Source organism: Serpula lacrymans, assembly GCF_000218685.1.
Source record: "Serpula lacrymans var. lacrymans S7.9 unplaced genomic scaffold SERLAscaffold_4, whole genome shotgun sequence".
Lineage (NCBI taxonomy): Eukaryota > Fungi > Basidiomycota > Agaricomycetes > Boletales > Serpulaceae > Serpula > Serpula lacrymans.
The window spans coordinates 1,163,445-1,183,730 of NW_006763293.1; the positions used below are offsets into that span (position 1 = coordinate 1,163,445).

The 20,286-nt window shown below is 46.3% G+C and overlaps 6 protein-coding genes across 6 annotated transcripts; 3 read left to right on the plus strand and 3 right to left on the minus strand.

Moving 5' to 3' along the window:
- Positions 1 to 5,412: 5,412 nt before the first annotated feature.
- Positions 5,413 to 6,402, minus strand: SERLADRAFT_435202 (uncharacterized protein; the record flags this gene model as incomplete). Its single annotated transcript, XM_007315455.1, has 3 exons — positions 5,413 to 5,607; positions 5,656 to 5,765; positions 6,168 to 6,402. The coding sequence occupies 3 exons, from the start codon at positions 6,400 to 6,402 to the stop codon at positions 5,413 to 5,415; spliced, it is 540 nt and encodes a 179-aa protein (XP_007315517.1).
- A 1,296-nt stretch (positions 6,403 to 7,698) lies between these two features.
- On the plus strand, positions 7,699 to 11,030 carry SERLADRAFT_460822 (uncharacterized protein; the record flags this gene model as incomplete). The annotated part of the gene is made up of 5 exons (XM_007315456.1): positions 7,699 to 7,952; positions 8,013 to 8,443; positions 8,497 to 10,141; positions 10,203 to 10,772; positions 10,834 to 11,030. 3 exons carry the CDS (start codon positions 7,752 to 7,754, stop codon positions 9,545 to 9,547), a joined length of 1,683 nt encoding a protein of 560 aa, XP_007315518.1.
- Positions 11,031 to 11,158: 128 nt separating this feature from the next.
- On the plus strand, positions 11,159 to 13,302 carry SERLADRAFT_446655 (uncharacterized protein; the record flags this gene model as incomplete). Its single annotated transcript, XM_007315457.1, has 5 exons — positions 11,159 to 11,312; positions 11,530 to 11,955; positions 12,009 to 12,224; positions 12,278 to 12,356; positions 12,407 to 13,302. 5 exons carry the CDS (start codon positions 11,298 to 11,300, stop codon positions 12,850 to 12,852), a joined length of 1,182 nt encoding a protein of 393 aa, XP_007315519.1.
- A 120-nt stretch (positions 13,303 to 13,422) lies between these two features.
- On the plus strand, positions 13,423 to 15,216 carry SERLADRAFT_446656 (uncharacterized protein; the record flags this gene model as incomplete). The annotated part of the gene is made up of 2 exons (XM_007315458.1): positions 13,423 to 14,819; positions 14,871 to 15,216. 2 exons carry the CDS (start codon positions 13,481 to 13,483, stop codon positions 15,068 to 15,070), a joined length of 1,539 nt encoding a protein of 512 aa, XP_007315520.1.
- Positions 15,217 to 15,239: 23 nt separating this feature from the next.
- Positions 15,240 to 15,873, minus strand: SERLADRAFT_460830 (uncharacterized protein; the record flags this gene model as incomplete). The annotated part of the gene is made up of 2 exons (XM_007315459.1): positions 15,240 to 15,608; positions 15,731 to 15,873. The coding sequence occupies 2 exons, from the start codon at positions 15,871 to 15,873 to the stop codon at positions 15,530 to 15,532; spliced, it is 222 nt and encodes a 73-aa protein (XP_007315521.1).
- An 83-nt stretch (positions 15,874 to 15,956) lies between these two features.
- Positions 15,957 to 19,988, minus strand: SERLADRAFT_354736 (uncharacterized protein; the record flags this gene model as incomplete). The annotated part of the gene is made up of 19 exons (XM_007315460.1): positions 15,957 to 16,007; positions 16,083 to 16,924; positions 16,981 to 17,628; positions 17,698 to 17,760; positions 17,814 to 17,856; positions 17,918 to 18,097; positions 18,181 to 18,274; positions 18,329 to 18,442; positions 18,531 to 18,633; positions 18,708 to 18,749; positions 18,809 to 18,841; positions 18,909 to 18,977; positions 19,031 to 19,104; positions 19,162 to 19,189; positions 19,249 to 19,327; positions 19,377 to 19,425; positions 19,479 to 19,558; positions 19,720 to 19,732; positions 19,800 to 19,988. The coding sequence occupies 17 exons, from the start codon at positions 19,911 to 19,913 to the stop codon at positions 17,397 to 17,399; spliced, it is 1,410 nt and encodes a 469-aa protein (XP_007315522.1).
- Positions 19,989 to 20,286: the final 298 nt, after the last annotated feature.

Consider the following 20,286-nt stretch of genomic DNA (forward strand, 5'->3'; position numbering starts at 1 on the left):
AAGAGAGTAAGGGGCCCATGGTGGGGCTGAGTAAAGAAAAAAAGGTAAGGGAGAACAACAAAAGCGAGGGCGCAATGTGTAGCCAGTGGCAACACAAAAATATGCCAAAATGCCAAAATGCAGAAAGTACCGAATGGAAAGCAAAGGTGAGCGTGACTTGATTGCTTGATAGAGGTGGTGCTGATCAGCCACAAGTTTGAAAAAGGCAATATTGATTACTATTCCACATGGCACTGTGCTTGTGTGGCGCAAAGGCAAGTCTTTTGAATATTCACTCCATTATTGACACCTGTCCATGCTACTAATCAAATTTGGTGCATGACGATGCCTTGTCCGGGGAATACTCCTCATTGAGGTTGATCCTCGAACCTTCTTGCATATTGATTCATCTGGGGTTTCGGCATTTGCTGTGGCTGCTGTTACAATTCAAATTACTCTCACTCTATCCTTCACATTTCCTTTACTTGGACTATATTTCCTTTGTCTAGTAGTTACCATCTACCACTATCTTCATATTCCCACACGTACACTTTCCCATCTTATCTCTTATCTTTTATCTTTTGAACCTTGTACTATTATCTTATCTTTTCTCTTTCCTTCTTGGACAACATAGCCTTAGCCCTATACCCTGTGATCTATAGTTCTTCCAAGAATACTCTATATTATGGTCACATGTCCTTGACCTGGGGGAAGTAAAGAAATACTTAGTTGGGCTTTGAGGCATTGAGGTATTGGCAGATTGGGGACTCCGAAAAGTTGAAGTCCTACACCAATTTTGACGTATGTCTCTTCAGTGCCAATTAATACCATTTTGTAATGTATGATTGGTACAATTTTTTTAAAGTGAGTGATTAAATGAAAAGATACATTCCTTTCGCCAGCAATGATGTAAATCAATTACAAAGCTGAAAGCTCACTATAGAATTCTAAAGACCTATCTCCAAACATGACCAATCAAGCGTTGTTAATGCTATTGGCTAGAGGTAAGTAATGACTCATCCGCAGTAGAAGGCACCATGACCATGCCATAATGCGTGGACCAATTGCGTATATATCTCAAGGTCACGTCATAACACATGCCACTCTTTCTCGAACATTCCATAAGTGCACGCCTATCCGGTCACGTGCCACAGTGTGGGGTTACCGGGCACTAAAGTATTGGTACTCGGCCTTATTTGCCGGACATGCTTTAATGCTTATTCTTGATCTGCGGTCATCTGATTAGATCTAAATCTTATTTTATCTACCGGTCCGATTTACGTAGGCACCAGGGGTAGATAACCGTTCGGGTATCTTGATTTTGCTTGTCCTTAATTTGCCGGGGGACAGTATTGTCTTCGCCCCTGAACTAAAATCAAAATACATATCCAAAACTATGAATACCATATGCCTTATCGCCAAACACCTGCAGTCCCTTTTTGGATAGAAGGTTTGCTCCGATCGCAAGTGCAACCAATGTGGGCAATTCCACACTTAGCCCACAGACGCAATGGCCGGGGGAACATTCCAATTACCCTACTAAGTTGGGCAAGGATAGTGAGTTTGCATTACATAAACTAGTTGACTCTTTCAGTCATTTGGCAGCCTAGCACCACCATCCTTTCAAGAGTGCACAGGCATTTATAGAGTTCTTCCAATAATGTTGGGCCCCCCTAGAGGGTCATTAAAGGTTTGGTCCATAATAGGCCAAGTTCTTACGTCAGCCTTTGCACAATTTGGTTGGTTAGATAAGGTTAGAATTGGTTAAGTTCTCTAATCAGACTTTTATCAGGTCATTATTCCAAGAATAGACTTAGCATGATAATGTACGGTTAGGTTAGTGTGAGATTGCATAACTCCGTCCGGATATATAACATTTCAAATGCAGCAGATCATCTGTGGGTTTTCTTCAGCTATTGTCAAAACTACAAACATCAAAAATATTGTGTACCTGCAAGCACATATGCACATGCATAAACATTTTATCATAGGTTTATTCAGGGTTAATTTTGCGTACACCGTTTGAAGGTCCCTCTCAGGATCCTTTACATTATTGTCTAATTCTGTGGATAGAATTTTGAATCTACACCCAATTCAGAACAAGTATTGTTCCCTTACAGGGTTGTTCCTACGGGCATTCTACATCTAAGATAGTTACTAAGTCAGTACCGGGGGGCACGGAGATAATACCGGATGTGGGATATATTCTTCTTAGTTCAATCCTAGCTAATCTCCATGCTTTTGAATGGTGCCACTATCTGATAGGTGCTCCAGTCTACCGGTGCTCTAAGCTCTGGCTTTTCGCAATCAAGCACAGTGTTACAATAACACAATTTTCGGACCTTTCCTTCAATTTTCATTCTCCGCTTTAACCCTTTTTACTATAGTTCACACTCTGTGCCATGCAGCACTTTCCTTTTTCATTCTAACTCCACCTTCTCGCGCAGCGCTGCCTTTATTTTTCTTTTAGACACAAACTCTCTCATGCAGTGGAGCTGGTCACACGGGCTGCGCCCTCTGACATCATCAGCCACTGCTTTTATCAACTGTACAGTACATAGGTACAAACACTCTGTATTAGTATAAATACCCCAATAGATCAAGGAGACTCCTCAGCGAGTCCTCCTGTTGTATACCAACAAACTCTCTGCAGCTTAAGGGGTAACCACTCCCTCCTCACTACCTTTATAGTGTGTTCTTGTGTGTGCCAGAGTAACTAACTCTTGGTTGTTACACACAGCACATTTCCATTTGTTGACTCGCTTAAAAAGATTGTCAGTAACCTTTTTTGACATGAGCCAACGAGAATCGTTTGCAAATTTGAGTTTCCGCACATCCGCAATGACCCGACAGTCAGAGGGAGACAGTGCAAGGGGCTCAGACGCCACTTGGGGGGGTCCGCCCACAGGCAAAAACAAGGAGTCCATCGGATCAGCGGCCGAAGCCACTGACCCGCCGGTCTCAACCTGCTCTGCACGGGGACAGACTAACACTGAGTCATTCACCAGTCGTGAACTTTCTACAATATTCACGCCAATAGCCGACAATGGCTTCCTGCAATTCTTTAGCGTCAAATTAGTTCCATACAGGGTTAAGTTGGTTCTTCAGGACTATAAGCAGGTCCATTGCTGCATTGTCGTCATCCCGGATCAAAAGCCGGTTCAACCAACGCTTATTCAATTCTTCCAAATTGAGCCATTTCTTTAACTCTCCGTCAGGGTAGCCATGAGCAACACATAGTTGATAGAGTCCTTGCATACTCTCCAGGAATGTATCATTGTGAGGACAGAGGGTAGCTAGCCATTGTAACAACCCAGAGTACTCTGGCGCACAACTCAGACAAGCAAAAGAGTAATGAGTGGGAGTGGTTACCCCTTAGGTAGGATCAAGTTAGTTGTGGGTAAACAACAGGAGGACTCGCTGAGGAGTCTCCTGGATCTATTGGGTATTTATACTAATACAGAGTGTTTGTACCTATGTACTGTACAGTTGATGAAAGCAGTGGCTGATGATGTCAGAGGGCGCAGCCCGTGTGACCAACTCCACTGCGTGAGAGATTTGTAGCTAAAATAAGAAAAAGGCAGTGTAGCGCAAGAAGATGGAATTTGAACAAAATGGAAAGTGCTGCATGGCACAGTGTGTGAAAACTACAAAAGAAAGTTGAAGAGGAGAATGAAAATTAAAGGTCCAAAAATTGTGTATCGTAACAGCCGTGAGATTTTGCCAAGAACAGCCCCGTGTTTCATGTCTAAGGGGTGGTGGGAAATCCATGGAATTTGTTCGAGATGATGGTTCGCCTTCCTGTAAGGTCTCCATCGGATTCCGCCGATAGAGTCCAGGTAAATTTGCATATCTAAAAATACCTGGGACGTAGAAGGGTACTCCCAATCAATCACACAATCTTCAAATGTTAGAGTTTGAACGAGTCGAAGGGCTTCTAAAGCAGATGTTGCTTCAACTACAACAAACAAGTCGTCTATGAACCGTTTGTATAAAACTATGTGTGGATCATGCAGGAGTTTGGACCGAGTCTCAAAATAGTGACCAAACAGGTTCACTACGTCGGGGCTACTTGCAATGCCCATTGCTAGGCCTTTGAGCACTTGGTAAACTGTTCCTTGAAATTGTGTTCTTAATTCTGAATGGGCCAGTTGCAGACACCATTCAAAAAGCCGGTAAGCTTTAAGTTCAGTCCATTTGAGTACATCAAGATCTGTCCGGTGGAAGTAGTGTTCTAAGAGCAACTACAACACAATCTCTTCAGATCGCTTCACCGGAATGGACAGGTAGTATGCCACTATATCTCCTGTCACTAAAAATACTTGTCTGCATCTGGTGTTCAAACAATCAAGTGCTATAGCCATTTGTTTAGATGAAACTAAAATGGTTTCTGATCCGGAGATCACGGGTTTAAGCATCTTGCTTACATACTTCACAGCTGGGTTCTGAATTGCATTGTAGTAGGGGATTATCGGCCGCATCTTAGTTGGCGTTTTATGGATCTTTGGGATGCCATAAAATTCTGGGATCTTATGTATGCCACCTGCCGGCATCTTTTGGGAAATAAAGAACTGTGTCAGCTGTTTTCCATATGGGCTTGCGCCCGCCATATTGCTGCATTCTTGTGAGAGTATGCATTGTTTGTTTAAAATCATGTTTGCCTCATTTTGACTTACAACTGCGTATTGAACGGGGTCGGACAACTGTGACAGACATCTTTCTATGAACTAGTCTTTTCCTAATGACGGCTATTCCAAGATTTTTATCTGTGATCGTGACCATATAGTTATTATTGGTCATGAATCATTTGAGTTTGGCCATGTGCAGATCCAAGGTTATTCTGGATCTATCTCCACCATGTGTCTTGACCGGCATGGTGAGAATTGTGTTCTGCACGATGTTTCTTCCGATACCGAAGCCGCGCTCAATGTAGCCATAATATGATAACTCGGCAGTAGTTCTAACTTTAGCTACCAGGGTCATAAGTATCTTTATCTGGGTTCACTCCTTCTGCTAATCCGAAAAAGAACCGCCATCTTAGGTGATCTTCTAAGTCATTGTAAGCAGATAACAGCAAGCGAGTGTCTTGTTCTTGGATCAATTGGTATTTCATTCCCGCACTTAGGTGTATAGCAAGATGAGTTGGAACGGTAACATTGGGTCCTAAATGTATAAGGCCACAAAATCTGGCTGCCTCAAGAATTGAGATAGGCACGTGGTCTAGGACAATACCGACAGCATCTGGGGCTGGGATACTTAATAAGGAGTCTGGCCATGTGTTGCAATCATTGTAAATGAATTTTTCATCATCCCACATATAATTGAAAACGGTCCCGGCACAAAGTGTCCATGTATAGTAGAAAAATACTCTAGGACTGGGCGAACCAGCTTGTACTAGAGTCCTGTGATAACGGCTATTGAAGATATGTATAATTATTTTTGGGGGGCTTTCCCTTTGCCCTTCCCATCCTTCTTCACCCTGTTGATCTTCCCCTTGTAAGGCTCTCCACCTTTTTTGCCTTTCTTGGCAGGGGGAGGGGGCTCATTGCTTCTGCTTGCGCCCTCTGATCGGTCTGTCAACTCTCTCCTCCTTTTTGCCGCTCTCTTCACAAAGTCAACCTTGTTCTTCTGTAAGAGTGTGAGAAAAGGAAGTATTTTCTTGAGGGCCATGGAGACCTTGCGGTCTATGAGGGACTCCACGGATTTACTGCCGGATGCCGTCACTTCTCCCATCGCAACATTGGTGTCTGCCTTCAAGGACCACTTGTTCTGCACTTTCACTTCCGCTTTGTGATATTTGGCGTGCGGCAAATACATAAGCTCGCATTGCCCATGCAATGCAGTCCAGTTTGCACACAGCTATCTCTCTTTTTACTCCTGGAGATGTCTCCCATGATACGACCCTTAAGGGCCCTTCAATACCATGGCTATCAACCGTTCCCAGAGTGGGGATTTGGCATAGCCTTGTCTGCTCGTCATGGATGATAGTGAACTTAGGTACAATGTAGTTGTACATGGTGTGTGGTAGTAGGGATTTTTGGTACATAGAAGCTTTGGACGACTTAAGGTGATGGCCCGGTCCAGTTGCTCTTTCTTGTAAGCGAGGTGCGCCTTCTCAAGTGCAGAGCTCTCCTCCCGTTTTTCCTCTTAGAACCACTGAGTAAGTGGCATCTCAGGGCTAGAGCTACCTAGCGAAGAGGGGAAGTTTCCTGCATCACGCAGAGCTTGCAGCTTTTTATGAGCCACATCTGCCGCCAACTCTTTCTCATGAGAAGAGAAGACAAGTTCTAAGAACTCGTGAGTGGCGTTGGTGTAGGGCATAGGCACTAGCACGACAATTTCTCCAATAGTGAGACACTGTTGGACAGACAAGAGGCGCGCACTACGTGCGTCCTCAAGACCAGCCGGTATATGCACCAGCATGTGCAACAGCTGCAGCTGTTACGATCTGGTCTTCCATTATGATCGCAATTCAACTCTAATGTTATGCTACCATTGATTGTTCAAGGTTCTTGGTCTATAATTGTCTGATAGGGATTGGATTATGGATGTGATAGTCTCCTCAGATGATAGGACTGAGGTCTTCCTTCATGATGATAGCAGGGAATTGAAGAGTAGATTCAACTTGTCCTATCCTACTGTGATATATGGGTTTATATACTAAGTAGGTAGTGAATCCAAGCTCAGCTCCAAGCTGGGTTTGTAAGTAAGAGACTTGACTGATGCTGAAGATTTGGGAGTTCGGACTTGAGGGTTCTGGCATTTTGGAGGCTTGGGTTTTCTGACCTGTGGCAATACTAATTTTGACACACCAATTTAGTATGTTGGAAAGGAGAGTGACGGGGACTACTATTACCAAGCCACCCTCCAGCAAGCACAAAGTAGCTTGTTTGTCAAACAAAAAAACAAAAGGTATTGAGCAGTTGGAAGAGTCACACTTGGATGTTAGTTATGTTGCTGTGGGAAAGGACAGTGCAAATCCGATGGGGACACCAACATCTGAATCTCCCACCAAGAAGTGCAACTACAGACTAGTATTTCCTGCATCTGATGATTTTGACCCTTTTGCTGTACTGAATTCCTTTGGTGCTTGCTTGGCCATGTACAACACTGTGGGCATTGGCTTATTTAAGCCCAGCTTATATCCTGAAAACATTCAATTTTAGCTTTTTCTCGCCAATCACAGAACTCCCATATTTTCAGGATATAGGCTGGGCTTAAATAAGCCAATGCCTGCAGTGCAACAGACACTTTTGTTGTCTCAGCCATACATATTGGTCTGTTTCCCTGTATGTGAACCTTGATCTGACCTATAGTCATGAATGTCTCATCTATTGAATAGCATTGCCCTCCAGGCACCCCTGGCACTGACAATGATATTGAAGTGGGCACGTGATCTCAAACCATAATGACATGAATTGCATTGACAAGATTCAGTTGTCCGCTAGTAGTGCAAGTATTGGTGTGCGGAACATACAGTCGTAAAGAAATATAAAAGTCGGTGTGAACAACTGGTGCCATTTCCAGTGTCGAATTGTGAATGTGACACCTAGTAATCTACAGTACCAGGGCTATATAGACTGTATCTTTTTCTTGATGATTTTTCTTGGTACTAATTTGTCTTGATAACTGAGTCGGGGATTGGCGCCCCGCTACGATTAACAGTATATTCGGGTTGCCGGTGGCCGATACCAAGGAAAAGTCCGGTATCACTGCCCTGCCGTGATAGCGTGACCTCCACGTCGACCAAAGGCAACTTGTCATTGTCTTTCATGTCTCTCGTTCCTATCCGCGTTGAGCTCCCCACTTATTCTCATTCCTTCACCGTGCAAGTCTACACTGGAGCCATCGTCCTCGACGTCAAGCAGGCAATATTCGCAGGGTGCACCGGTCAACCACGTGTAGAGGGCCAGAGACTCATTTGGAGGGGGCGATACTTGAACGATGAGGAGAAGATTTCTGACATCTGGAAGGTGCGTAGATTTTCTGTAGAAAGGGCTCCAAGTATATCTTACAACATGTGTGCACTGTAGTCTCCAGAAGAGCAGCGTGTTGTTCATTTAGCGGTTCATCACTCTGCTTGGTCCGCTTCTCCTCCAACGGTCCCGCGTTCATCCTCTCCCGCTACCAGATTAGCATCAGCCTCACAAGCAGTTCAACCTCCTCAAATTCCCGCCAGTCCTTTCGGCAGACCACAACAAACCAACGCAACTCAGTCATCGCATCAACCTTCTGTTACCGATCAGCAACTGGGGTTCATTGCTTTCAAGCATCAAAATGCAATATCCATATTAACGAACGACACTATTTTACCACCACCAAGCCATCTAGAAGCATCTCGAATGCAGGTCAAGCTTGGCCTTGAAAATAGCGGATATATCTGGCCAAACATCCTGGATGAAGAATACCCTGTGGTTGACCAGAGTGAAGGTGGTGGACTAACTTATGAGCGTGTTACAATAGAGTGGGTGCTCTACTTTTCTGATCATAGCATTGTGATTTGATACTTTGTATCAGAGGTCGGAATTACCTTACTCTTCGGAACCCAGAGGGAAAGCCCAGTTCCAGACAAGCACATGCCCTAAAGACACTCACTTATACTTATCCTCTTCTCTCTTTCAATTTTCCCCACTTGCCATTCATTCCTACCAATGCAGTTTACGAACGGGTTGCTTCCCCCGCTCACATGACGGAATTTCTCCAACATACAAACGAATTTCTTCAGCGGCTCGACCTTCCTCCCGTTCAAATCCCCCAAATAAATAATGCCCAAAACGTGCCCGCGCCGGATGCAGAAGCTGACCGGCTCGTCCACGAGATCCCGGTTCGTGCACTCCTGGCCCCCCTGATGATGGTTATTGTTCGCACGCTACTTCTCCTCTACTTTATCTCGCCGGCGCGCAAACCGATAATTGGAATGTGCATTATTGCAATGATAATGTACGAAATGTGGGCACACGTTCGTGTGGTTATAGTCCGCCCTTTCAATCAAGGTGCAGAGAACAATCCTCAGGCACCTCAGCAGAACGGGGGTGCTGCCGATGCTCAGTTTGCTCCTCAGGGCCAAGGCCGCCAACCTGGCGCTCAGGCCCCTGCTGGTCCTAACGGAAATCAGGGACAGCCTGGTCCACAGAATCGTCCTCGGCTTCCGACAGAAACTCAAGCGGATGGGGTTCTCCATAGTCTTGCTCTCACCAATATACACAGCGAGAGCCATGCTTTGTGGCCTATGCAGGGCGCTCAAGGACCACGAGAACCAGGTCTTTTACGCAAGCTAGTTATCTTCTTGAGTTTACTCATCTTAACTTTACATCCTGCGGTTTGGAATAAGCGGAGAGCAGCACTGAAACAGCGAGAGGGACAACTACGTACGGAACTGAATGCCATGGAGTCAGATGCGAGGGATAGAGAAGATGGTACCCGAGAGGCCAGTTCGAATGATGCAAATAGTAACGAGTTAAGGCAGACAGAAATGCGTGCTCGACTTCTGGAGCAACATGCACGTCGACCGCGCTGGGTCAAAGAATATGTGCAGCGTGCAAGGAGTGGAGAGTTCTTGGATGACTGAGAAAAATCATAACCGATGTAGAACGTATTGTACTTTTCTTTTGTGGCGAATACATGCATTCGTATGGAATTCAGCGTCTATCTTGTAGAAGAATCGCCAGGCTAAAATAAGCCTGGTGAGCAAAAACGAGCACTATTCACTATCACCGTCATCCTGTTCATCATCATCAAACTCTTCTGCTTCATCGTCGATAAATCCATTTAACATTGGGCCTTCACCGTCCGAATCCTCTTCATCACTCTCGCCTTCGTCGTCGTCGTCATCATCATCTTCCTGACTCTCTCCGCCAAGTTCAACGTCTTCTATGCTACCTTCATCTTCCCCGCTTTCTACTGCTACTTCTGCATCCATCTGTTCTTCTTCGTTGTCACTCTCACCCTCTACGTATCGTGTTGGTAATCTTGTTGTCCGTGAGCCAGAACTACCCTTGTCTTTGTTAGACGTCAAAATTGCAGGACTTGTTGACGATCGCATCTCGATTTGTGAAAGTACCATGTCAAGCCGTCCATTCAAAGCAAGCAAGCTATCTTGCAGAGCTAGTCGGGAAGTGAGCGTAGCATGAAGACCAGATAGCCGAACGACTAGGTCGGGCAACTGCACAATATTTCTGTTAGAATTTCTTTTGTTAATCGTGATGGCTCAAAGAAAATCATACCGTCATTAGATACCCGCTGTGAACTACTAAGACCGCTTTGACCCAGGTAATCAGACCCATCCCTCTCTGTGAGCTGGCTCCCCCACCTCCGCCTTTCATATTAGCCGCTCTCGAGCCTCTCCCTAACCTTTCCACACACACTGACAATAGTGGTACAGCCAATTGCGATGGGAGTCTTCTTACAGTATTTCGTATCAGGGTTGGGTCAGAATGAGCCAAACAGGTTTCCAGGAGTCGAGAATCTGAAGAATGCAGTGCTTGTATCAAGGTGCGGGTTAATGAATTTGCGGGGACAAGATTCGGTGTCTCCTGATGTTTTTGTGGTTGGCGCGATACACCTCCTGCATCATCTTCCACGTCGCTGTCCGACTCTGCTATTCGAGTGGCAGCCTCCGTTCCATTTAATGCGGTTAGCCGCTGTCCTAAGCTAAGCTCAGCCAAGTCTGTATCTAAGTTCCCGTCAACGTCACGAGCTGCAAGGTCCTCCATGGCTTGGTCCTGCCCAAGTTCTGTGCCCGAATGCACAGCGAGTGATGAAGATTCCGCATAGCGAACATTTCTTTGTGCAGCCTGTTCAGTTTTTCGAGGTCACTGAGGATATCCAGGAGCGAAAGATCACCATGATACTCACAATCGCCGAAGGTTCATCTTCTACAACTACCTCGCCAAGATCTGTGCGAGGAGTATTCACTTTTTTGCGGGAAGCTTTTGTCCGCGCTTTTTTTGCTGGCGCTGGTGAAGATGCCATTTTACCGCTGTGTGAATTACAATATCAGATTAAACTGGAGAGCTTTAATACACAGTGAAAGTAATACCTTACCCACTCCCTTGGTCTTTGGCGTGTTTCTGGAGGAAAATTACTTTGGCAGGTCGCGTGCACTGAATTCCCACGGCTCTTGATAAGGTAATCTGGATTTCAACCAAAGTTCAGATCCGGCTGCACTGGTCTTGAAGTTGCGCTGTAAAATTGCGTCTCGCTGTATTACTACCTGGTAAAAACCCCTCGAATCTTGTACTACAAACTCGCTACGCCCTCTTACGACCATTAGACGCCTTTGAGACCTGGAAGTCCGAGAATATTTTGACTAGACAGACATGAATTATATTCAGGTGAGCGGTCTACCTTACTAAACTACTGCCTCAATCATAATCTCTCACTGCTACTAGTTAGAGAAGTTAGGTATGAATGTGACTATGTGCTATTAAGTTTTCATTGTTGATGGTGACGCATTTTCTGTCAAGGCGAGGGTACTTATGCCACGGTGTACAAGGCATGTAATACCATACACTCGAATCAGTTTATGCCCTGACAATATATCTTTTGCAGGGGCGCTCACGGACAACGAACGAGATTGTCGCTTTGAAAGAGATCCATCTCGATGCTGAAGAGGGCACCCCATCAACTGCGATCCGTGAGATCTCACTCATGAAAGAGCTGAAGCATGTCAACATCGTTCGCCTTCACGATGTTATCCACACTGAGACAAAATTGGTGCTCATTTTCGAGTATTGTGATCAAGATTTAAAAAAATATATGGATCAACATGGCGATAGGGGCGCACTGGATCCCATGACTGTACGCAGCTTCATGTACCAGCTTCTCAAAGGCACCTCGTTCTGTCACGAGAATCGGGTCTTACATCGTGACCTGAAGCCACAGAACTTACTCATCAATAGAAAGGGTGAGCTGAAGTTGGGTGATTTTGGTCTTGCCCGGGCCTTCGGAGTACCTGTCAACACTTTCTCAAACGAGGTTTGCACTTCTATACTTGTTATCATCCTAATTTTCTGACCTGTCTACAATAGGTGGTCACCCTATGGTATCGCGCTCCCGATGTCCTCTTGGGTTCTCGGACGTACAACACCTCGATTGATGTTTGGTCCTGCGGTTGCATTTTTGCAGAGATGATTTCGGGTGTTCCCCTTTTCAGAGGTCGCGATAATCAAGACCAGCTTCTGCATATCATGCGAATTGTTGGTACACCAGAAGATAGGGTTTTGAGGAAAATAGCAACCGAATCAGTACGTCAATCATCCTATACTGAACACGTATAAATGACTCATTCACCGTCAAGCCTGAAATCACGCTGAAACAGTATCCAAGATACCCCAAAACTCCTTTCCAACAAGTCCTTCCGAAGGCATCCGCGCAAGGCAAGTATTTCCGATATTCATTGTATGATTTTTATCGAACCTGTACATAGCCATCGACCTTTTGGAGCGCCTTCTTCAATTTGATCCTAGCAAACGTATGACTGCTACTGAAGCACTCTCGCACCCGTATTTCACTGGCACCACTAATCCATCTTATGGTCTGACACCACCCCCTGGATCCATGCCTCCCCCGCCCTATAATTTCCCTCATCCACATGCACACCAGCAGCCGTCTCAACCGCAACCACAACAGCAACAGCAACAGCAAGCTCAGCAGGTACCCCAATCGCAAGCATATACGCACGCACAGTCAGGCATCTACGCCCAGCAGGATGCAGCGCGACTTGCTCAGGCACAGGCTATGGCGCAGGCCCAAGCTGCTCAGGCCCAGGCTCATGCGCACGCGCACGCGCAAGCACAGGCTCAAGCACAGGCGCAAGCGGCTGGCTATGGGGGTGTCCAGTATGCGCCCCCGCAATATGCACATGGCCGATGATATCTCTTGGTCCTTCGCATCCCTATCGTTTATTCAAATCCCTTGTATTCTTGCGACTCTTCGTTTTGTTATACTCAACGCGCAGCAAAAGCCTTGTACAGCAAGGCGAATGTATAAAGCAGGACATACAATGTGCTCCGTTTGTCTCTCGTCCTCATTTCCATGTTTGTTTTTCTCCTCTACAACAGATGTGATATACGTCGACCATGTCCTTTATCTCGTTTTGGAATGTTTGTTCTGTACTTTACCATTCAGCTGTATGTTTGAAGAGCGCGATATTGGGTGTCTTGTTCAGTCATAGGCTACATAGCTCTGAATCTAGATCTCTTGCATATGCGTTTAATGCATATGTTCCCTTTTCCCAGCGCCATTCCAGTACAGGATCATATTTTGGTGTGAGCCAGGATGCCGCAAAGTATTGTTTGTGTCTTTATTGCCCTTGCTGGAGGTGAAAGACTGAGAAAGAGCCATTGACGAAATAAAGCTGCACGCGCACGTGTTGTGCTGTGCGCTTTTGTGTCCAGTTTAGTTACTGGTACTTCTCTCCCAAAACTCGAGTGGCTCTGCTTTACAAAACCACAGGTTCTATTGTTCTAAGACTTATTCATCTATCGAAGTAACTACTCTTATGTCGACTTTTGACTCGCTGGTCGCGGACCTCACCCGCGACATCCAACGTGCTCAGCCCAAGGACGCTCTCCAGTTCTGTGCGAATTGGTTTCATTCGCGGCTCGAGGAACAGCGGACGCGTACACGCGATGTTCTCGCTCAGCGTGGACACTCCTTCTCCCGAGATTTCCCAACAGAAATATATCTTGATACGCCTCTCAGCTCAGGAGGATCTGTTCCTCGTACAGTATCACCATTCTCGCAGGCTGCCCCGCAAAGTCGTTCTTCATCTATGCACAATTCCATATCGCAGAGCCCTTTTGGTACCTTGAATGTTCCAGGAAATGCCTTACTTTCTCTAGATACCAATGGTTCAAGCAATGGATTACCGCATCCCACATTCAGCCTCGATGGCAGAGAGCTTCCTCCCACTTCCCCCCTTACGACTGATCCCAACCATCCCAACTCATTTTCGAGATATGATAACTCGACCCCGACAATCTCATCTTCACTTTCATTGAATCCAGGCGACTATTTGCACCCACCGACATCAATGATTTTTGCACGGCGCACCTCCGTCAGTGCTGAACCCATTGAAGTCGATAGCGGACATGACGACCCGTTGCCAGTCTATCCCAAAACAGCAGACCAGCTGCGCCGCATCAAAGCATCCATCGCTAACAACTTTATCTTTCGAGACCTTGACGAGGAGCAAGAGACAGGTGTACTGAATGCGATGCAGGAGCGACACGTTAGCAAAGATGAAGTCGTCATCCGGCAGGGAGATGTGGGGGAGTATTTCTATGTAGTAGAATCTGGTCTATTTCACTGCTACATCCACCCTGATCCTCTGCCTCCTACGCGGGTCACCGATACGCGCTTGTCCAACTCTGCCTCTGATAAATTCATTCAACCAGGGTATCACGCTGAATTTGGGAAGAAGGTCGCAGAATGCAAAACTGGGAACTCGTTTGGTGAACTCGCGTTGATGTACGGCCATCCTCGAGCTGCCACTGTATTGGCTATAGAACCCTCGACTGTTTGGTCGCTGGATCGTATGACATTCCGCACGATCATCCTTAAAGCGGCTCACAGGAGACGGACGATGTACGAGCACTTCCTGTCGACAGTTACCCTGCTTTCTTCCCTTCAGCCCGAGGAGCGTAGTAAAGTTGCTGATGCCCTTGTGAGCAAGGTGTACCTTGATGGAGATGCTGTGGTCCGTCAAGGAGAAATGGGTGATACGTTCTTCTTTGTTGAGGAAGGAGAAGCTGTCGTAACCAAGACACAACATGTAGATGATGGGGAGCTCAGGGAGATTACAGTTGGAAGACTCAAGAAAGGGGATTACTTTGGAGGTGAGTTGTCAGGCCCAACGTCTGACTGTTGCTGATCGCCCCATTTTCTAGAACTATCTTTACTTCGACTGGCACCTCGAGCTGCCACTGTGAGCGCTGTACATAGGGCAGATCTGTCGAGGCCCAAGCTAAAAGTGGCTGCACTTGATGCGCCGGCATTTACACGGCTGCTTGGGCCGTTGCGGGAAATAATGGAGAGGAATGCTGGCGAAAGCTATGGGTTGAATACGCGATCTAGTATGAGTCGCTGAATGTTTTCTTTGTTACAGCCTGGCGTGTTATGTTTTCGTCGATAATTGTTTTTGCTGTATTTCTTGGGTGTTTTAGCACGTGTAATGCACGCGATTATCTTATCTCGCGGACAATAGACTTGACAATGATACCCGGTCGTCCGCTCCACAGCTAAGGCCATTTTAAGTCGCGATGCCAACAAACGAACTATTTTCCTCACAATTCCTGTGATTTTCAGTGCTTTATTCGGTGGAGTGGGAAGTCAACTGGGCTTTGTTGCTTTGCACACTCCTTTATTTAAGCCTCCTTTCCCTCCTTTACTTCCACCCCGTCCGTTTCGAATTCTGACCACCCGTTCATCCTCGACAAATCTGAGGCTGGCTCGGAATTACTGACCATACTGATTCAAAATCTTTATTCGTGTCTTGAACACAGATCAACTCCCTACATTCTTTACCCGTAACGTATCACCAACGATTTCAGACATGGATGCTCGCAACCTGGATGGTTTGCATCTTAACGATATCGTTCAGAGGCAGGGCCTCGGCGGTGGTATGTCTTATCTGTGACAATCAATGGTCTTCACTCATTGGCAACCCCTTGACTACAGTAATAGGTGGACTTCTGTATGTTGAACCCTGGTTGGATGTCGCGCGTTCACACTGAATTGCTATTTTCACAGCGGCGGAGGAACAACCTCGACGCAGAACTCAGCGTCGGCCTCTGTGAGCGCAACAACCGCTCCACAGAATGATGGAGGCCTGCTTGGTCTTGGTGGCCTAACTAATGGTCTTACAAGTGTCATCGATGGTGTCACGTCCATTCTGCCACTCCCGTCCGAATCTTCCACTTCTCTTCAATCAGCAACAAATCCCCTAACCGCTTCATCTTCATCTTCTAGCTCGACCGGCTCGACTACTTCAACAAAGCCTTCTTCGTCGTCCACCACTACTCAGTGAGTTGCGGTCTCAAAATTATCCAGCACATCTTTCGCAGAAATTCGTGAATGCTAATTCATTTTTGTCAGGTCGAAAACAAGCACCTCTTCTACGCCCACCTCCACCTCCACCTCCACACCTACCTCGACTTCTACCCCACCACCCTCTGTTACTCCTACGTCCACCCCCGTCACAGTTACTTCCTCTAGCGGTAACTCGGTTGTCTACATCACCACAGAGCTTGCGCAGGTTTCTGCCACTCCCAGTTATACACCTACCCCTGGCTTTCTACAGAACAAGCCTCTCGAGGGTGGTGTTTTCGCGGCTGTCGGTATCGTCGTCATGATTATTATCTTTATCATTGTGACCATGGCATGCCGAAGACGCCGCCGCAGTCGCCTTGACCGTGAGATCGCAGATGCTGTCTCGTTCGATCCGACAGTTGCGGAGCACTACGTTGATGAGGAGAGGCGTCTTGATTCAATCGAAAAATATAGATTGAGCGGGAGCTCTTCGGGACACGGCCATGGCTTCGATTATGGCGGCGGATACACCCAACCAACATATGCACAGCCTCCTTCCCAGGGCTATTACGGCCAGGGATATGGGCAACAGCAGCCCACCACCTACGCGCCACGTGCGCCTTCACCCCCTCAGGGTGCTGGATACAACAATTACAACAATAATCAGACCAGTCTGGTGCGCAACCCTTCTGACCGTAAGCCTGTCCCGCCGCTCTTGCCAGAGCCTGTCTATGACCCATCGCACTCCCAACTGCCGCACTTTGGCAATCCTGGTGGAGGAGCACCGTTCGCCCCTTATCAAGGTAGATCTGTGAGCCCTAATGGCACAGTTTCTGTTGATCTACCACGGGAACACGCATTGCCTCCTGGATTGACTGATATCTACGGAGATGCCCCGCCTGGCGTGCTCAAGGTAAGCTAATAATTCCTCTCTCAGAAAGATTCTAATTTTAACCGTTTCCATACAGGTTGCCAATGAGTAAACGCCAGTATCTCTTTCGTATACCCGTTACCATTCTGTTTCATCCTCTGTATTGGAGGATGCTGTTTTCAATTCTTGTTAAAAGTGGACACTCTTTTATACAATTTAGTTAATTGCTCGTCTTTTTCCACGAGCTGTTGTCGTCGAAACGCTTTACACCGTACAAAACACCGTACACCTTTTTGCCTCGTTTTGCAGCGCATTACAAAGGCTTGTTTATGGGCAGGGTTGTTGTCTGAGACAGACCCTTAGTCTAGACTGTTGTTCGCAATTTTAAAAGAATCATACGTGTATCAGTAGCTTCACCGATGAGCGATGTGATGGCTTCAGAATTAAACATTTTTAAAACTCGATATATCATAAATGATATTCTCGTAAATTGACACTGCTCTCGCCGTAAGCCTCAACCCACGTAGGACTTCGTCTCCTCCATACTGCCGTCGCGCTCTTTGTCTGGCTTTTCTTTACGCGTCACTCGATGCTCGCGCCGTTCGAGATACCATACAAGCCAGGTTACGCCAAGGGTTGCGACACACGTACAAATCATTGCAATCATGCCTTTGCGGAAACGCGGTGCATCTGTCGCAGGATAGAAAAGCAACGGCCACCACGCGTTCACAGCGTTGTTCCACATACTGTGAGAAATGTACATAGTTAGTACGAGGGCTGTGGGTGGGGGGAGTTGTCAAAACGTCAGGACTGACTTCATGGATGCCAATACAATAGCGCGTTCCTGGTGGTCATCTGCACATATCTGATTGGCCCAACTGTGAAAGCTCGTACTCAGCGGGACATTGTTTCAAGGATTGCGAATGCTTACGCAAAAGTGGTTGCTTGCCCTGAGTAAGCCGCTCCTGCGAAATCTTGAGATCGATGTCAGCAACTCTGGTGTCCTTAATTTGGGATTTGACTGCGACAACGCACAGTAGGCAAAGAACTTTAGTCCTATAGGACTGCTCCACACAAGGATGCATATTGCAGCTACTGTGCAGGAGAAACACATCCAGACGAGGACGGGCCATCTTGCGCGCGTATAATCAGTCCATGTTGCGCAGACCAGTGTTGATACAATCCCAAAAGCAGTGACACCAGATGGATAATAGTCTAGGACATCGCCGTATCGGAGAGTGCGAGTAAGGCCATAGTGGTAAGGCACTGACTGATATGAAAAATGCCTATAAACTCACCAACTTGTTCTACAGTGTAGCCACCAATAGCTGAGAGCCATTGGCCCATCAGATTGTTTGAACCAAAACTTTCTACTTCACCGGATATTGCGAACTGGTGAAAGGCATCGGTTTGGGATTAAAATACGACCGTGGGGAAGAAACCCACGAGTAAGCTACATGCGTACCACCGCCACTTCCCAAGAACCCTTTTAAACAGATCCCAAGAGAGCTTGTGCTGTGCCGTGTCTGATTCCAGTCGCTTATATGCAAGTTCTCGTTCCTGAACGCGCGAAGTCAAGCGTGTCCATCGAACAGAGATGATGATGTCAGTTCATGAAAGACATGGGTATGTAGCCAGAGAAACCAACCTCCTGTGTCAAGTAGAACGCCCGTGTAGAATTTGGCACGTCTGGGAATACGAGGAAACCATAAATGGCGATGGGCAGCGTGATAACGCCGTCAATTATAAACCTGAGAAGTGTTTAATTTGTTTACATATGGCCATCTTCGGATTGTACGATCGTGTCGCATTCATAAATACTTACAGCCATCGCCATCCGCTTTTATGTGCAACTCCCCCTAGATTTCTTGGGAAGATCCAAGTTCCAAGATAAGTACTATTTCAGATGAGCTAATAGAGCCTTACTGATAAACTGCAGCTTGAAGTAAGCCAGAAAAGCTACAGTCATTAATTCAAAGAGATGCCTCTTAAGCGAGAACAAGGAGAAAGAACGGGATTTCCTTACAGTGTGCCGGCCAGCCCAGAGCTCGTAAATATTCCGGAGCGTTTACCAAGTTCTCCAGGTTTATACCACCTGTCCTATCAGTTTTAAAAGAAACTATTTGAAAAACAAAGACGGCGACTCACGAGCCTAAAATATAATGCGTCCCTACAAACGTTGACGCCTCTGCCATGCCTTGAAAAAATCTGATAGCATATATCTACAGGAGTTGCGTACTGAGAACGTGGTTCTCTGGAGGGAAGAATAGTCGGCTAACCTGCTCTACGTTATGGACAGCGCTAGTGCTGATCACATTTTGTTTCATATGAGTGAAAGGAGGTATGAAAGGGGAAATCGGCACTACCAAAAAGTGAGCACACCCCAAACTATCTGCATCAGAGGAAACCATATCCTTGGCGATACAACCTGCAGCATTAGATTATCTATGAAGATTTGAGTTCGATGAAACATGGCTTCCTCCGTGTGCCTTACTTGGTATCATCCCGACGATATATCCACAGGTAAAAACGGTATTTATTTTCTAATCGAACTTAGTCCTTTCTATTATATATACGGCTCTTTATAAAGACTCACATTGAAGTCATTTCCTTGCATGTTGAGTTCTTGCTTCATCCCTGAGACGTAGGCATTGTTGACGTTCGCTCTATCCAAGTCTTTCAAAGGGATGTTAGCTACAAGTCTCAGCACACGACACAAATGTAGACAATTCTCAAATCCATCTTTCTCTCCAAATCTATCTTGCGAGAATTGGTCTCGCATAAAAATTACACAAGCTAGGGGTGTGAAGAAAGCTGATCGATAACACAAAACTCACAATTGACGAAATACTATGGTGCATGTGGAGCTGGTTGAGTCCAGGTATGTTACTAACAGACATCCTAGCGTATTACGCACCATAAGGCAGCAATACGATAGTATAAACCAATCAATCTTGAGCAAGAGCCTCCGCTCCACCTTCGAAGAAGGAATATCGCCCCAAACGAATCTCCTGATGCTTTGGAGTTGCATCTATTTATCTGCAGCGGGACAACCAGAACCCGGTGACCCTTGTGCACAACGTCAAACGTTGTTCCACTATGCAATGAAGGAGGAAAGGCGGATAACATTAAGCTGAGCAAGCTCTTTCAAACAGAGCTAGCCGGTAGTGACGTCACATATCACTAGGGTCACGCATAAGCGATCGGTGTGACTCTCATATACCTGTGACACTCCCCAACGAATTCCTGTCTGCACCCCTTTGAAATCGACTGTACGACAATCCATTGTAACAATTGGGGGACTCAGTGGCGTCTACTTTAAACGCCATTACTTTTTCAAGCCATTGGTACTCCTAAAATGGCTCGACTCCTTTGAACAAGGAAATATGTTTGCACTGCGCACT